At 44.7% G+C, this 13,372-nt stretch overlaps 1 protein-coding gene across 1 annotated transcript; it reads right to left on the bottom strand.

The window, feature by feature from the left end:
* Nucleotides 1-10,692: 10,692 nt before the first annotated feature.
* Nucleotides 10,693-12,508, bottom strand: LOC145002028 (phytochrome-interacting ankyrin-repeat protein 1-like). The gene is made up of 3 exons (XM_078961338.1): nt 11,714-12,508; nt 11,274-11,445; nt 10,693-11,111 (listed from the first exon to the last, which is right to left on the bottom strand). Exons 1-3 carry the CDS (start codon nt 11,870-11,872, stop codon nt 10,900-10,902), a joined length of 543 nt encoding a protein of 180 aa, XP_078817464.1. The 5' UTR covers nt 11,873-12,508; the 3' UTR covers nt 10,693-10,899.
* Between the last annotated feature and the right edge of the window lie 864 nt (nt 12,509-13,372).

Raw genomic sequence — 13,372 nt, 5'->3', positions numbered from 1 at the left:
TCGTCAGAGACTGTGCGAAGCCCCAGTATTAGCTCTCCCGGAAGGGATGGAGGACTTTGTCGTATATTGCGACGCATCGATTTCGGGACTGGGTGCAGTGTTGATGCAGAGGGGCCATGTGATAGCCTATGCATCGAGGCAGCTGAAGCCTCACGAGGCGAGGTATCCCACGCATGACTTAGAGTTGGGGGCAGTAGTGTTCGCCCTCAAAATTTGGCGCCACTACCTGTACGGAGTTCGTTGTACCATATACACGGACCATAAGAGTTTGAAGTATTTGATGGATCAACCCAACCTAAATATGCGTCAGAGGAGATGGTTAGACGTGGTTAAGGATTATGACTGTGAGATCCTATACCACCCAGGCAAGGCTAATGTGGTAGCCGATGCATTGAGTCGTAGGGCGGAGAGCACTCCATTGCGGGACGTATGTTTGAGATTGACGGTGATGACTCCGGTATTAGATGCTATTCGTGGGGCACAGGCCGAGGTTGTGAAATCTGGGATGCAGAAACAGGAGCGGGTCGTCGGGTTGATTTCAGAGTTCGTTATGGATGGACGGAGACTTCTGACGTTTCAGGGTCGGATCTGGGTACCATTCGTGGGCGGTACGCGTGTTACTTTGATGGAGGAGGCACACAGATCGAAATTCTCGATCCACCCCGGTGCTACGAAAATGTATTTGGATTTGAGAAAGGAGTATTGGTGGCCTTGCATGAAGAGAGACGTCACCTGGTTCGTTGAGAGGTGTTTGACCTGCCGTAGGGTTAAGGCCGAGCACCAGAGACCGCACGGTAAGTTGCAACCCTTGGAGATTCCTGAGTGGAAGTGGGAACAGATCACGATGGATTTCATCACCAAATTGCCGAGAACTGCCAGGGAAGTCGATGCGATTTGGGTGATTGTGGATAGGCTAACAAAGAGTGCACACTTCCTTGCCATTAGCGAAAGTTCATCAGCAGAGAAGTTGGCAGAGTTATACGTGAGAGAGATAGTATCTCGGCATGGAGTGCCGACCTCGATTGTTTCGGACCGCGATGTACATTTCACTTCCAGGTTCTGGAAGAAATTCCATGAGGAGTTGGGTACTAAACTGCATTTTAGTACCGCATACCATCCCCAGAGCGAGCGGACGATTCAAACATTGGAAGACATGCTTAGAGCGTGTGTGTTAGACTTCGGGGGTAGCTGGGATGCGCATCTGCCGTTGGCTGAGTTTTCCTACAACAACAGCCATCATTCGAGCATTGGTATGCCACCTTTTGAGTTGTTGTATGGTAGGAGGCGTCGGACTCCCATTTGCTGGGGAGAAGTGGGACAGAGAGTGATGGGTAGTACAGAGATCGTACTTCAGACGACCGAACAGATTCAACAGGTGAGGCAGAGGTTATTGACCGCCCAGAGCCGACAGAAGAGTTATGCGGACAGACGCCGGTCCGAGCTCGAATTCCAGGTTGGCGACTTCGTTCTCCTAAAGGTTTCTCCTTGGAAAGGAGTGATTCGGTTCAGAAAGAGGGGCAAATTGGGGCCCCGGTTCATAGGTCCATTTCGGGTAATTGCAAGGGTAGGTCGGGTAGCTTATCGGTTGGAGTTGCCAGCGGAGCTGAGTCAGATTCACAATACCTTTCACGTATCACAGTTGAGGAAGTGTATAGCCAATGAAGCGGCAGTGGTTCCGTTAGAGGATATTCAGGTGGATGCAAGCCTGAATTACGCCGAGAGACCAGTAGCTATCAGGGATCGGAAGATCAAGGTTTTGCGGAACAAGGAGATACCTTTGGTGTTGGTTCAGTGGCAACATCGGAAGGGATCGGAGATGACTTGGGAGTCGGAGAGTGAAATGCGAGAGCAACATCCGGAGTTATTCACAGAGTGAGACTTCGAGGGCAAAGTCTAGTTCTAGTGGGGGAGAGTTGTAACAGCCCGGAATTTCAGGTATTTCTTTAAATTATTTTTGGGGCATATTTAGGAGGGGACTCGGCGAGTTGGTGCCTGACTCGCCGAGTAGGACCACGGTCTTGGACACAGATTCGCGACTGGACTCGACGAGTCCATTAGGGACTCGGCGAGTCGACGCTGTTCAGCTGAAACCCTAGCCGTTTTGATTCTGGATCGTATATAATGCCTTTAGGGCCGTCATGTCTCGTCTTTTGGCCGATTGAAGATAACCAAAAAGTCTGTGGGCATCTGGAACAAGGGTGAAGGCTAGTGGAAGCTTGAAGAGGTTGTTAGGCAAGGAGAGGCAAGGTGGTGATCAAAGGAGGTTCAAGGGGTCGAGCTCTGAAGGTTGGGGACACAGGGAACACGTTTTCCAGGTAATCCTCGGATCATTTTCTGTAGTTTTGGCGTTGTATGCGAATCTAGGGTTTAGGAAACCCATTTAAGGATTTGATAGATTATGGTGTTGTTACAAGTGTTTAAACCCCTGTAATAGTATATGTGAAGGTCCAGGAAGTCCCATATCTATATATTGTGGAATCATGCGAGTTACAGGAGGCAGTTGAATTGACTGCATGGCGAGGACTCGCCGAGTCAAATGATCAGACTCGGCGAGTATCTTGAAGATTCACTAGGACTCGCCGAGTTGTTCTTCAGACTCGGCGAGTAGCTTGAAGATCTACTGGAACTCGTCGAGTCGTTCTTTAGACTCGGCGAGTGGAGTCGGGGTGTCTAGACTCGCCGAGTTGCCTTTGCACTCGACGAGTCCGGTCAAGTTGACCGTTGACCTGTATGTAATTTAGTAGGGTCAGTTGTCTTGTTTGATAAGATCATTAATAAAGGTATGTGGTATTATAGGGAGCCTGCAGATTAGCGGATCGAGTGCGAGTGGCTCGAAGGGTTTATAGCTTGCATACTACGAGGTGAGTCTTCTCACTATACTTCACCCGGAAGGGTTTGACTGCGTGACCGGAAGGTCGTATGTGTTATATTTATGCTATGTCTAGAGAGGTAGATGCTTTATATGTGATGTATGCTTATACGGGCCGGAAGGCGAGACTTTAGGTGATAGAAAGAACGGTATGATGTATGACTTATGTGTTATGTGTGATATGTTTTATGTGTTATGTTTTATACTAATATGGGCCGGAAGGCAAAATACTATGGGCCGGAAGGCGATATGTTATGGGCCGGAAGGCGATTATGTCACGGGCCGGAAGGCAATGTTATGTGGACCGAAAGGTCCGGGCCGGAAGGCGTATGTGGGTAAGTCGTATACTGGGGAACTCACTAAGCATTTATGCTTACCAGTTGTGTTTATGTTTTTCAGGTACTAGTGATGACCGTGGGAAGGCGCCGGCGTGACACGTACACACTGCCATTGTTGAAGATCTTGGGGATTCGTTATTTATATTTTTGCAATAAACTTGGAATAAATCCTTTTGTCGAATAATGATGTTTTATTTTAAATGAAAATTTTATTTGAAAATTTGAGCTGTTACACCACCGTTCTGAATCCATTCAGAAGCACTCCAGGCCATGCAATTGATCCAAAACATAGATCTAGCCTCCTACAACCCATCCATCACATAAAGTGGCAAACTTTACGTGAATCCAAAGAGATCTAAGCCGTTTGCACATTGGGGCTAGGGTTTGGGACATGTAAGCTTCACTAAACACTCCAACACAGGGACTTTCATGCTCTCTGATTCTTCTCCCTTCCAGATCTGAGGTAGCAACCTCAGATCTAACCTCTAGACTTCCCATTTCATCCATAGACAATTTCTCACAAACCCCAAAATGAAGAAACAACATAACAACAGGTCAATAACGAGATATTACCTCTAAGTGATGCCCCAACTGCAATGAAATTCGAATCCAAGCAAATCCCCTTGCTCCAAGCCTTCAATCTTCCCAAAATTCCTTCAACCATTACTTCTCCAAGCTCCAATCCACTCAACAATGGTGCTTCTCCGTGATTTAGGGTTTTCTGGGGCTCAAGGGGTGATAAAGAGGCTGGGAGGAAAACATAGTGATCTTTATATAAGGCTCAACCCCGAGAATTAGGGTTTTCTCCACTCAGCGCCTACTAGCCGAGTCCATTACACTGACTCGCCGAGTCGGCCACTTAACACGCGACCAGGTCGCGACTCTACTCGCCGAGTCCGCACATGGACTCGCCGAGTCACTCTTTCCCAATTTACTCTTTTAGCCCTTCAACTCTACTCTTGATATTTCGGGATGTTACAATTCTCCCCCACTTAAATTAGGCTTCGCCCTCGAAGCCTACAACAACTCAACTCCAGAAATACTCCCACAACGTGCCACCTGGCCTTAATCGGACCCGCTCTTACAAGGCATACCCATCGAAACTCGAACACACTTTCCCTTTCCTTACGGTGTCCTGACCACTGTCTCGAACCGGGCACCGGATGTACCCTCAGATAACCACACTCAACGATCCGAGAATTACCCATGAAGCATCACTGATCCAAATCTCAACAATCACTTGACCCATAAAGGTTAGAAGCCATGAACCATCGGATCCCCGATCCAAATCCCATCCTATCCAATCCGTGACGACAGAAAGGCCCACTCTTCAATCCCAGAGCAAATCTCATGAGTCCTCTTCTTGCACTCAAGCACCCAAGCCGCACCAACCTTCGCACTCTCGGGTTAGGAGAACCCGTCGCACTGATGACATCTCTAACGTCCCCAGGAGACACCACCACTACGCACACGACCCTTGATCAGAATCAAGCTGGGAGTCCCAGACTTCATCCCTACATCCATCCTGAGACTCTTGGCTCTACACCCGCGGAATCCCTTCCGCATCCTCAGCAGACATCCCATCATGATGTCATTCCATACCACTGTCACAGACACAATGTTCGACCATCAGACTCCAAATCATCCATTCTCACTACAACTTCCACTTCCGCGAATCGGCACTTTCCTCAGCAAATGAGGGTCCGACACTTCCTCCCACACAACAGCACAAAGGGTGGCATACCAATGCACTAATGATGGCTATTGAAATAGGATAACTCAACCAAGGATAAATACGTGCCGCAACACCCTCCGAAATCTAATACACATGCCCGAAGCATGTCTTTGAGCGTCTGAATCGTTCACTCCCTCTGAGGTGTCCTCCGACATCATCAGGATAAGCTCTAGCTCATCACATATCCCTCTTCGAGACTGGGCACCAGGTCAGCTTTTGACTCCACAGCTGAGCCTCCAAAGGTCACCCAAATCATGATCCAAATATCCCACTAACTTCCTCCCCGTGACCACTATCCCGGCCTCGTGACACGCAAGTCACGAAATTCTCTTTTCCTTATGCAAGAAAGTACAATCCAACCGAGGATCGTCTCCACTCTGATCTCTGGTTTCTGCTGCGCATATCCCTTGCCATCTCACCACATTCCCCGACAGAGACGGGGACCCCAGTCTCACCCTCGGTCCAACATCCAGGCTCCAAAAACTCAATACTAGGGCTACTCAAGCCCAAAACTCTTCCACATCATACACTGATCGGAGAACATTCCATCATCACACTCTCTTGCCATCTAGTGAGCACTACGGCTCCCCGCGGTATCACAACACCCTCTGACTAGTGAGTACTACGGCTCCCCGCAGTATCACAACACCCTCTGACTAGTGAGTACTACGGCTCCCCGCAGTATCACAACACCCTCTGACTAGTGAGTACTACGGCTCCCCGCAGTATCACAACACCCTCTGACTAGTGAGTACTACGGCTCCCCGCAGTATCACAACAACCTCTGACTCCACTAGCTCGTGCTCCACAGACTATCATAGGCGGCTACCCATACTCGTCTCGAATATTCATCACAGACTCTGGAGGCAATCGTCATAACAGATGCCCACCCTTGCGAAGATCCACTCTCCCAAGTAATCTCCCTGGATGCCCATACTCGAAGGGCTATCACTAGTTCCATAGATACCTGATATACCACAAGTCGTCTCAACTCAAGATTCACGAATAACTTCGAAATAAAGATATCAATACCCGGATACCTCGGAACACCCCCACCGAACATCACAAGATCCTGCCACAACCACAGATCTCCTGCCCCAAGCACCATATAGATGCAATAATACATTCCCTCTGAACCCCATAACTAGATCTTCATTTTTCCCAAGTTGCAACTTCGGTGTATTCAATTTCTCAATTGCAATACGAAGAAACGCTAACGCTACGAAATACGCTGATAATTCTCCGAAACCCTTTTTCCCGCCGCTCAAAATCCAAACAAGGATACGCATACCGACCCGGGAGTTGGCTGCCCAATCATTCTTTATCTACTTGCCCCAACACCGACCAATACCAGATTCCTAACTAATAAACACCTGTCGTGGAGACATTCATCCTTTTCAAACAAGTACTTCCCGTATTAACTCACTCTGACCCCTTTCCTCGATCACCGACATCTCTGGTCTCATGATTTCTTACCGCATATCTATATACTCCACTTATACCTGCTCTTGACAAATCTCTGCTTTCTTACATACGGCACCCGGTTCTCCCCCACTTAGGGTTCGGACCATTACCAAATAGCACGCAACTAACCCATAACTATATTCTCCAGCAAAATCGCACCTGCCCCCGGAAAGTGCTACACAACGCCCGATAATCCCCCCTTAAGGAAATGAATCGACCTCATATACTCTGAACCTCTGGTGAACTCCTCAAGAACTTCTCGTCACGTCTGCCTCTAGCCGTTCCAAATCTCGTACCAATTTAGTACCAAACAACTCAACTGCTCGATAACATCCCTGGCTCATAGACTGAACCATAAAACCATCATACCCCTCACCTCAACTCATTAACCAACGCTCCAACACCGGGATCATCCCAAGAACAGGAACCCACTCCCAAATTCAACACCCCATGGATAGAAAACTCTCGGCACCGCTGAACTCGACTGAACTCCCCGCTGATACCACTACCGTACACCCGACTAAACTCAATTAGGTATAGCGTGGCCCTCGACTATCTTAGTCCCAACTGACTATCTATTCATGATAGATCACTGCCTCGCGGCACACATGCTACCTGATACTCTGGTGGGAAATCATCGTCAATGACGACCTGCGGGGTTTACCCCTAAACCCAAAACTAAAACATCATGCTCCTTATTTTTTTTTTTCACACGTACATAATCAGTACCTCCCCGATCATAGGAGGTGACATCTCCTTTATCGACTGATTGCCCAAATCAGATCGAAATTCTCCCTTCTCACTGACTCCTTACTAAAATACTCTGAGGGGCTCTTGATCTCCCTCTCAAGGGACGCCTCATCGAACTTACTCATAACCGAATAACCAGAGAACCGCAAACATCCTTCACTACGACCCATGGTACTCATTCCATGACATCTCTTCTCAATATGCCCCGGTGTATGGTACCCTAACCATAACATCACTCCCCAATCCGCTCCGATGTATGGTACCCGGACCATAACATCACTCCTCAATCTGCTCCGATGTATGGTACTCGAACCATAACATCACTCCTCAATCTGCTCTGATGTATGGTACCCGAACCATAACATCACTCCTCAATCTACTCTGATGTATGGTACTCGAACCATAACATCACTTCCTCAATCTGCTCTGATGTATGGTACCCGAACCATAACATCACTCCTCAATCTGCTCTGATGTATGGTACTCGAACCATAACATCACTTCCTCAATATGCTCTGATGTATGGTACCCGAACCATAACATCACTCCTCAATCCGCTCCTTAGAACCTTCAGAATACTCCCTGTATCAAGTATGGGTCCTCTGCTTTCAGTAGTACGGGCCCATACTACCTGCCACATCTACCCATACTTTCCACACGGACCATCCCAGAGCTTCTAAGTAGCTGCTCGACCTGCCCTTTCACTAATCCCATCGCGCATGCTCGCTCCCCAGCGAAATTCTCTACTCTGCAAGCGCACTCATCTGGCTAGGGTTACTCCCTAGGCTCTTCCATTGTCCTCCCCTTCTTTGCTATCAGCTGCTGAAGAGCTCCTAATGATGCCAGCCATCTACCTCCTGAATATCGTCATATTCACTTGGTAGCTGACTCCCATCATCGAGAGTTCCACAACACAAAGCAAGCAGCATTCGAGCATCGAAGAATACATAGGACTCCCTCTCTGTGATAACTCCACCTTCTCGGCTCATCCTCGAAAGTACCACCAAACTCTGTAACTCTACCCCTCATGGGTTCTAACTGGATACTCTCACTCATCACATACTCAAAAGCATAACACATATAACAACGAGTCCAAGGCTAAGGCATCACAAATCAGGCCACTCTAGTCCTAACATATGAAATACCTAGCCTGTCTCTAGCATGCAATAATATCTCATAAAGTGCATCATAAATATCTCATAACACAAAATAAGGGTATCTTGGGAAATCACCGTTCGGGCTCTGGCTGATTGTACACACTGCTCTTTCTTGCTTCCTCTTTGAACCCTTATTCGTTTTTAGAAAATTATTTCCTTAAAACTTTTCTTACTTCCTCAGTTTAAGTCCAGATTTACCCGAAGGCGCATCCGAATCCCTCAAACCAAGGCTCTGATACCAACTTGTAACACCGTAAATTTCAAGACAAAATTTTCATTTAAAATAATCATTTTACTTTTAGAAACACTTGTTTAAAATCTTATTCATAATCGATTTACAAAACATAACTCCATTTTCACTTGCATAGAAACCAGGATCCTCCAAAATATGACTCTTTCTCTGGTGTGTACAATCAAGCCGGTGCCGTCCCGTGATACTGAAAGAAACCTGAAAAACATCAAACAAAACACTGTAAGCACGAAGCTTAGTGAGTTCCCCAAAATACCACACATAACACATATTAGCCACTCGAAGCTATAACTCTGTGGGTCCGTGCACCCAAACTCTGTGAACCCTCAGGTTCTAACTCTGGGAACCTTCCGGTTCCAACTCCATAAACATGCACAGCATAAATCACATAGAAATAATGCAGTACAACACATCACGTACATATAGCATACAAATACTCTAATCACATAACTCTGGTTACCTACTCAAGGTAAAGTATAGTGAGAAGACTCACCTGGCAAGCAGGAAGCAGATATCCCCACACTTGAATCTCGAACTCGCCACCGCCTAACAAGTAAGGCAAATACTCTCATGAATATAACTCTCGAGACTAGAATAAATCCTCTCATAACACCCTCTTATGGTTAAAAGACTATTTTACCTCTCTCTTGGCCCAAAGGCCACATCGCTGACCAAACCCTAAAAGTCAACGGCCAACCCTTGGTCGAAATCAAAGTCCTCAGTCTAAGTCAACCCCTGACTGACCCTACTCGCCGAGTCAACCCTGTGACTCGTCGAGTTCCCATAATCAGAACTTTTTTCAATCTGCGACCTAACTCGCCGAGTCACCCCGAGACTCGCCGAGTCCAACAACTCTGAGTCCACTCGCACTCGACTCACCGAGTCATCCCTCGACTCACCGATTCTCGGCTCAACCAGAGAATATTTGGGACTCTTCGACAAGACTCGTCGAGTCCAAGGCTATCTTCAACCTACTCGCCGAGTTGTTCTTCCAACTCGTCGAGTTCCAGGCCATCTTCAAGCAACTCGTCGAGTCGACCCATGTGACTCGACGAGTACCACCGTTCTGAATCCATTCGGAAGCACTCCAGGCCATGCAATTGATCCAAAACATAGATCTAGCCTCCTACAACCCATCCATCACGTAAAGTGGCAAACTTTACGTGAATCCAAAGAGATCTAAGCCGTTTGCACATTGGGGCTAGGGTTTGGGACATGTAAGCTTCACTAAACACTCCAACACAGGGACTTTCATGCTCTCTGATTCTTCTCCCTTCCAGATCTGAGGTAGCAACCTCAGATCTAACCTCTAGACTTCCCATTTCATCCATAGACAATTTCTCACAAACCCCAAAATGAAGAAACAACATAACAACAGGTCAATAACGAGATATTACCTCTAAGTGATGCCCCAACTGCAATGAAATTCGAATCCAAGCAAATCCCCTTGCTCCAAGCCTTCAATCTTCCCAAAATTCCTTCAACCATTACTTCTCCAAGCTCCAATCCACTCAACAATGGTGCTTCTCCGTGATTTAGGGTTTTCTGGGGCTCAAGGGGTGATAAAGAGGCTGGGAGGAAAACATAGTGATCTTTATATAAGGCTCAACCCCGAGAATTAGGGTTTTCTCCACTCAGCGCCTACTCGCCGAGTCCATTACACTGACTCACCGAGTCGGCCACTTAACACGCGACCAGGTCGCGACTCTACTCGCCGAGTCCGCACATGGACTCGCCGAGTCACTCTTTCCCAATTTACTCTTTTAACCCTTCAACTCTACTCTTGATATTTCGGGATGTTACAAGAAAACTAACGGCCGTCAATCCAAGGGATTAACCTTGCTAATATAGTTTCACATAAGGACCAATGTTGTAACAATGTAGATAGTTGGACCAAAAGTGTTGTGAACCCTAAACGTTAGAAACCAAACATGTAATTTACTCTTGTAATTAAGAAAATCATCTTTCTGGTTGTTTAGTTTATGTTATATATTATTGAATTTTATAGCATTTGTGATAAAATCTAAAAGAAAAAAGATTTATTCTTGAGTGTATGTTCTTGAATAAGCCTGGAAATGCTCTTACAATAGTTCAAACAGGGAGTTGGTCACTAGACAAACGCAACAACATTAATAATAGCATACAACTTATTTTATTGAAATTCATGTTCAACCACATTTATCCATACAAAGACACAAAGCCAAAAGATAACATTGTCACAAATCCTAAATCCCCGTACATAATACCACTGACAAACACACATACATACATACATACATACTTTAAATTCGCAAATATCCAAATAAACACAACAGAAGTGGAAAGGATCTTAAGTTCTAAGAACTATAAGAACCCTCACCTGATGATGAGCTACTTTCATGTTGAACTCGCTTCATCTCCTCATATGCCCATTCAAGACCAGGACAGTAATGAAGAGGCGGATTAAATCGGGTATCCTCAATGTTATCAGGTAAGAATGCTCCATTTTCAATTAAAAATCTGATAGCTCTTCTGTTCTTCTCTTTTGCAGCAGTGTGAAGTGGAGTCCCTAATGAATGTGTTCAAGAAAATAACAAGAAAAGATATTAATGTTATTTTTGGACAGGACAAAAAGTTGCAATTTTTTACCCATTGACTTGAGTCTTAAATCACAGACCAATGACAAAAGTGGGACTAAAGTTGTGTTGAGAATAAGAAGATTGATACTTACAGCCACAAGCACCTTTGGTTCGAGCATCAATATTGGCACCACGATCAAGCAATTCATCCATGACCTTTATGTGACCACCCTTGGCAGCTAGATGGAGAGGGGTGAGCCCATGAGATTTTGGGCCAAGTGCAGCAACATTTGCATCCATTCCTTCATCAAGGAGCCTTTTTACCTGCAACAAGAAATCCCAAAACTTGAAATAATCACCTACAGACACATGAGTGTTCATTCAAACTAACAGAATAAGCAACTTAATTGTGCTCTCATACTTTCTTCTTAACAGTCTGTTTTCTATTTTAGCATTTGTTGATGTAACAGACAATACCGGACTTGAAACTAGATATTGGAGACAGTATTAATGGCTGCTATTAGTTTAAACAGAAAAACCATGAAGAAGAAGAAGAAAAAGAAAAACTTTTACAGTTTATATCTGTATTCACCTCCTTAAGGTCTCCTTTTCGAGCACCGACGTGAAGATTTGTCCAGCCTCTGTCGTCCCTATCATCACCCCCAGGGCTATTGGAGCGCAAGCTGTTGGAACGTTTGATGTGCCTCCGAATCCGACTACTATTCGAACGCAATAAATGATCTTGGATCATTGTTCCTTCTTTCAATTATCTTTCGAATATACCAGAATTTGAAGAACTTCGTTGCAGCCAAATAAACTAAATTTAATAGTTTCTTGAAACAGGAAACCCTAGCAGTGTCTAGAAACTGAAAAGACACGAATCTCAGATAATCGTCTTTTTTACATGATTTGAAGTAACTAAACCAGCGAAAAGAGAGAGTTAGCGAGAGAAGTGATTAGCCATGTTGTATGGAGCGAAAGGATTCAACCCAGGGCCAAACAAACGGAGATTTCTAAGCTTAATCACGAGCAATGAAAGCGATGATGATGATCGAGTGAGAGAGGTATTAAACATAACTGTTAAATCGCCCAAAGAAAACCCGATTGATGATGAAACGAGAAGTCGTGTATATTAAGCGAGCACAAACCGTGGATAAGGAAAAATCAAGAGAAACACAGCAGGTTTTCGGAAATGTTTGGTGGTTTCATGGATGAATAAAGTATGAAGTTGGATGAGATGGAATCGAAGATGAACACAAACCCTAGATTTTGCAGAGATTGGATGACTTGCAAGAGAGAGAGAGAGAGAGAGAGAGAGAGAGAGAGAGAGGCGTTTGTTTTGCTTGGAATTTGGAAATATACAGTGGTGTAAAGTGTAAACTGTAAAGGTCTTCAACTTGTACTTGACTACTTGAGGAATATGGGAAGCTATAGTTCATCAGACCGGTTTGAAACCGGTTCTTGGGCCTAACGTTGAAGTCATCTTGAACTTGTTAAGAACCGGTCCAATCTTAACCACCCTGGGCCGGGTTCTCCTCATTTTCTTATTATTATATTTTTTTAAACGTAAACAAACACTTTTAGAAAATTAAATCCTCAGTCTAATAATTGTTTGTTTTATTTGATTATGAAATACCGTATATAAAGAAAACCACTTTGTAAAACAGGTAATTTGTCGATAAATGTAAAAAGGTATCATTTTGTGAATAATCCAAAAAATATTGCATCTCTAGAAATTATTTCAATGTACAAAAGTCGTTTAAATTTCCCAAAACCATGATCACCAAATAACCCTGATTTCATTTTATTTTATTTTTTTATCTGGGGGGTTTGCAAACGATCACGTTCATTGCCTGGCTCCAATTTTTCTACTTTCAGGTAATTTCCTGGCTCCAATTTTTCTACTTTCAGGTAATTTCCTTGGATTCTTCTTAACCTTTATGCAAGGATTTCATTGCTTCATTAGATTCAGTTTCGTGATTTATGTGAAGTGAACAATAAATTTACAATAACAAATGATAGAATTGTCAATGTGTATCCAATTCCAATGAATGTATCAATAGTTAACGACAATTCATGTATCTAATTGAGGGAATTTGAATTGCTTTCGGAATGAAACTATCTAATTATTGCGTTTTCTGTTTTCTTTTGAGAACTTTGTTTATGAGGTTGGTTGTTAATCAATAGTTCTTATATGAACAAAGTTGATACATTAATTTGGCCTTTAATGGAATCTTCAGCGTTTTATTCT

The sequence above is a fragment of the Lactuca saligna genome, chromosome 6, assembly GCF_052625555.1.
Source record: "Lactuca saligna cultivar CGN05327 chromosome 6, ASM5262555v1, whole genome shotgun sequence".
Classification (NCBI taxonomy): Eukaryota; Viridiplantae; Streptophyta; class Magnoliopsida; order Asterales; family Asteraceae; genus Lactuca; species Lactuca saligna.
This window is presented reverse-complemented; position numbering and strand designations above follow the sequence as displayed.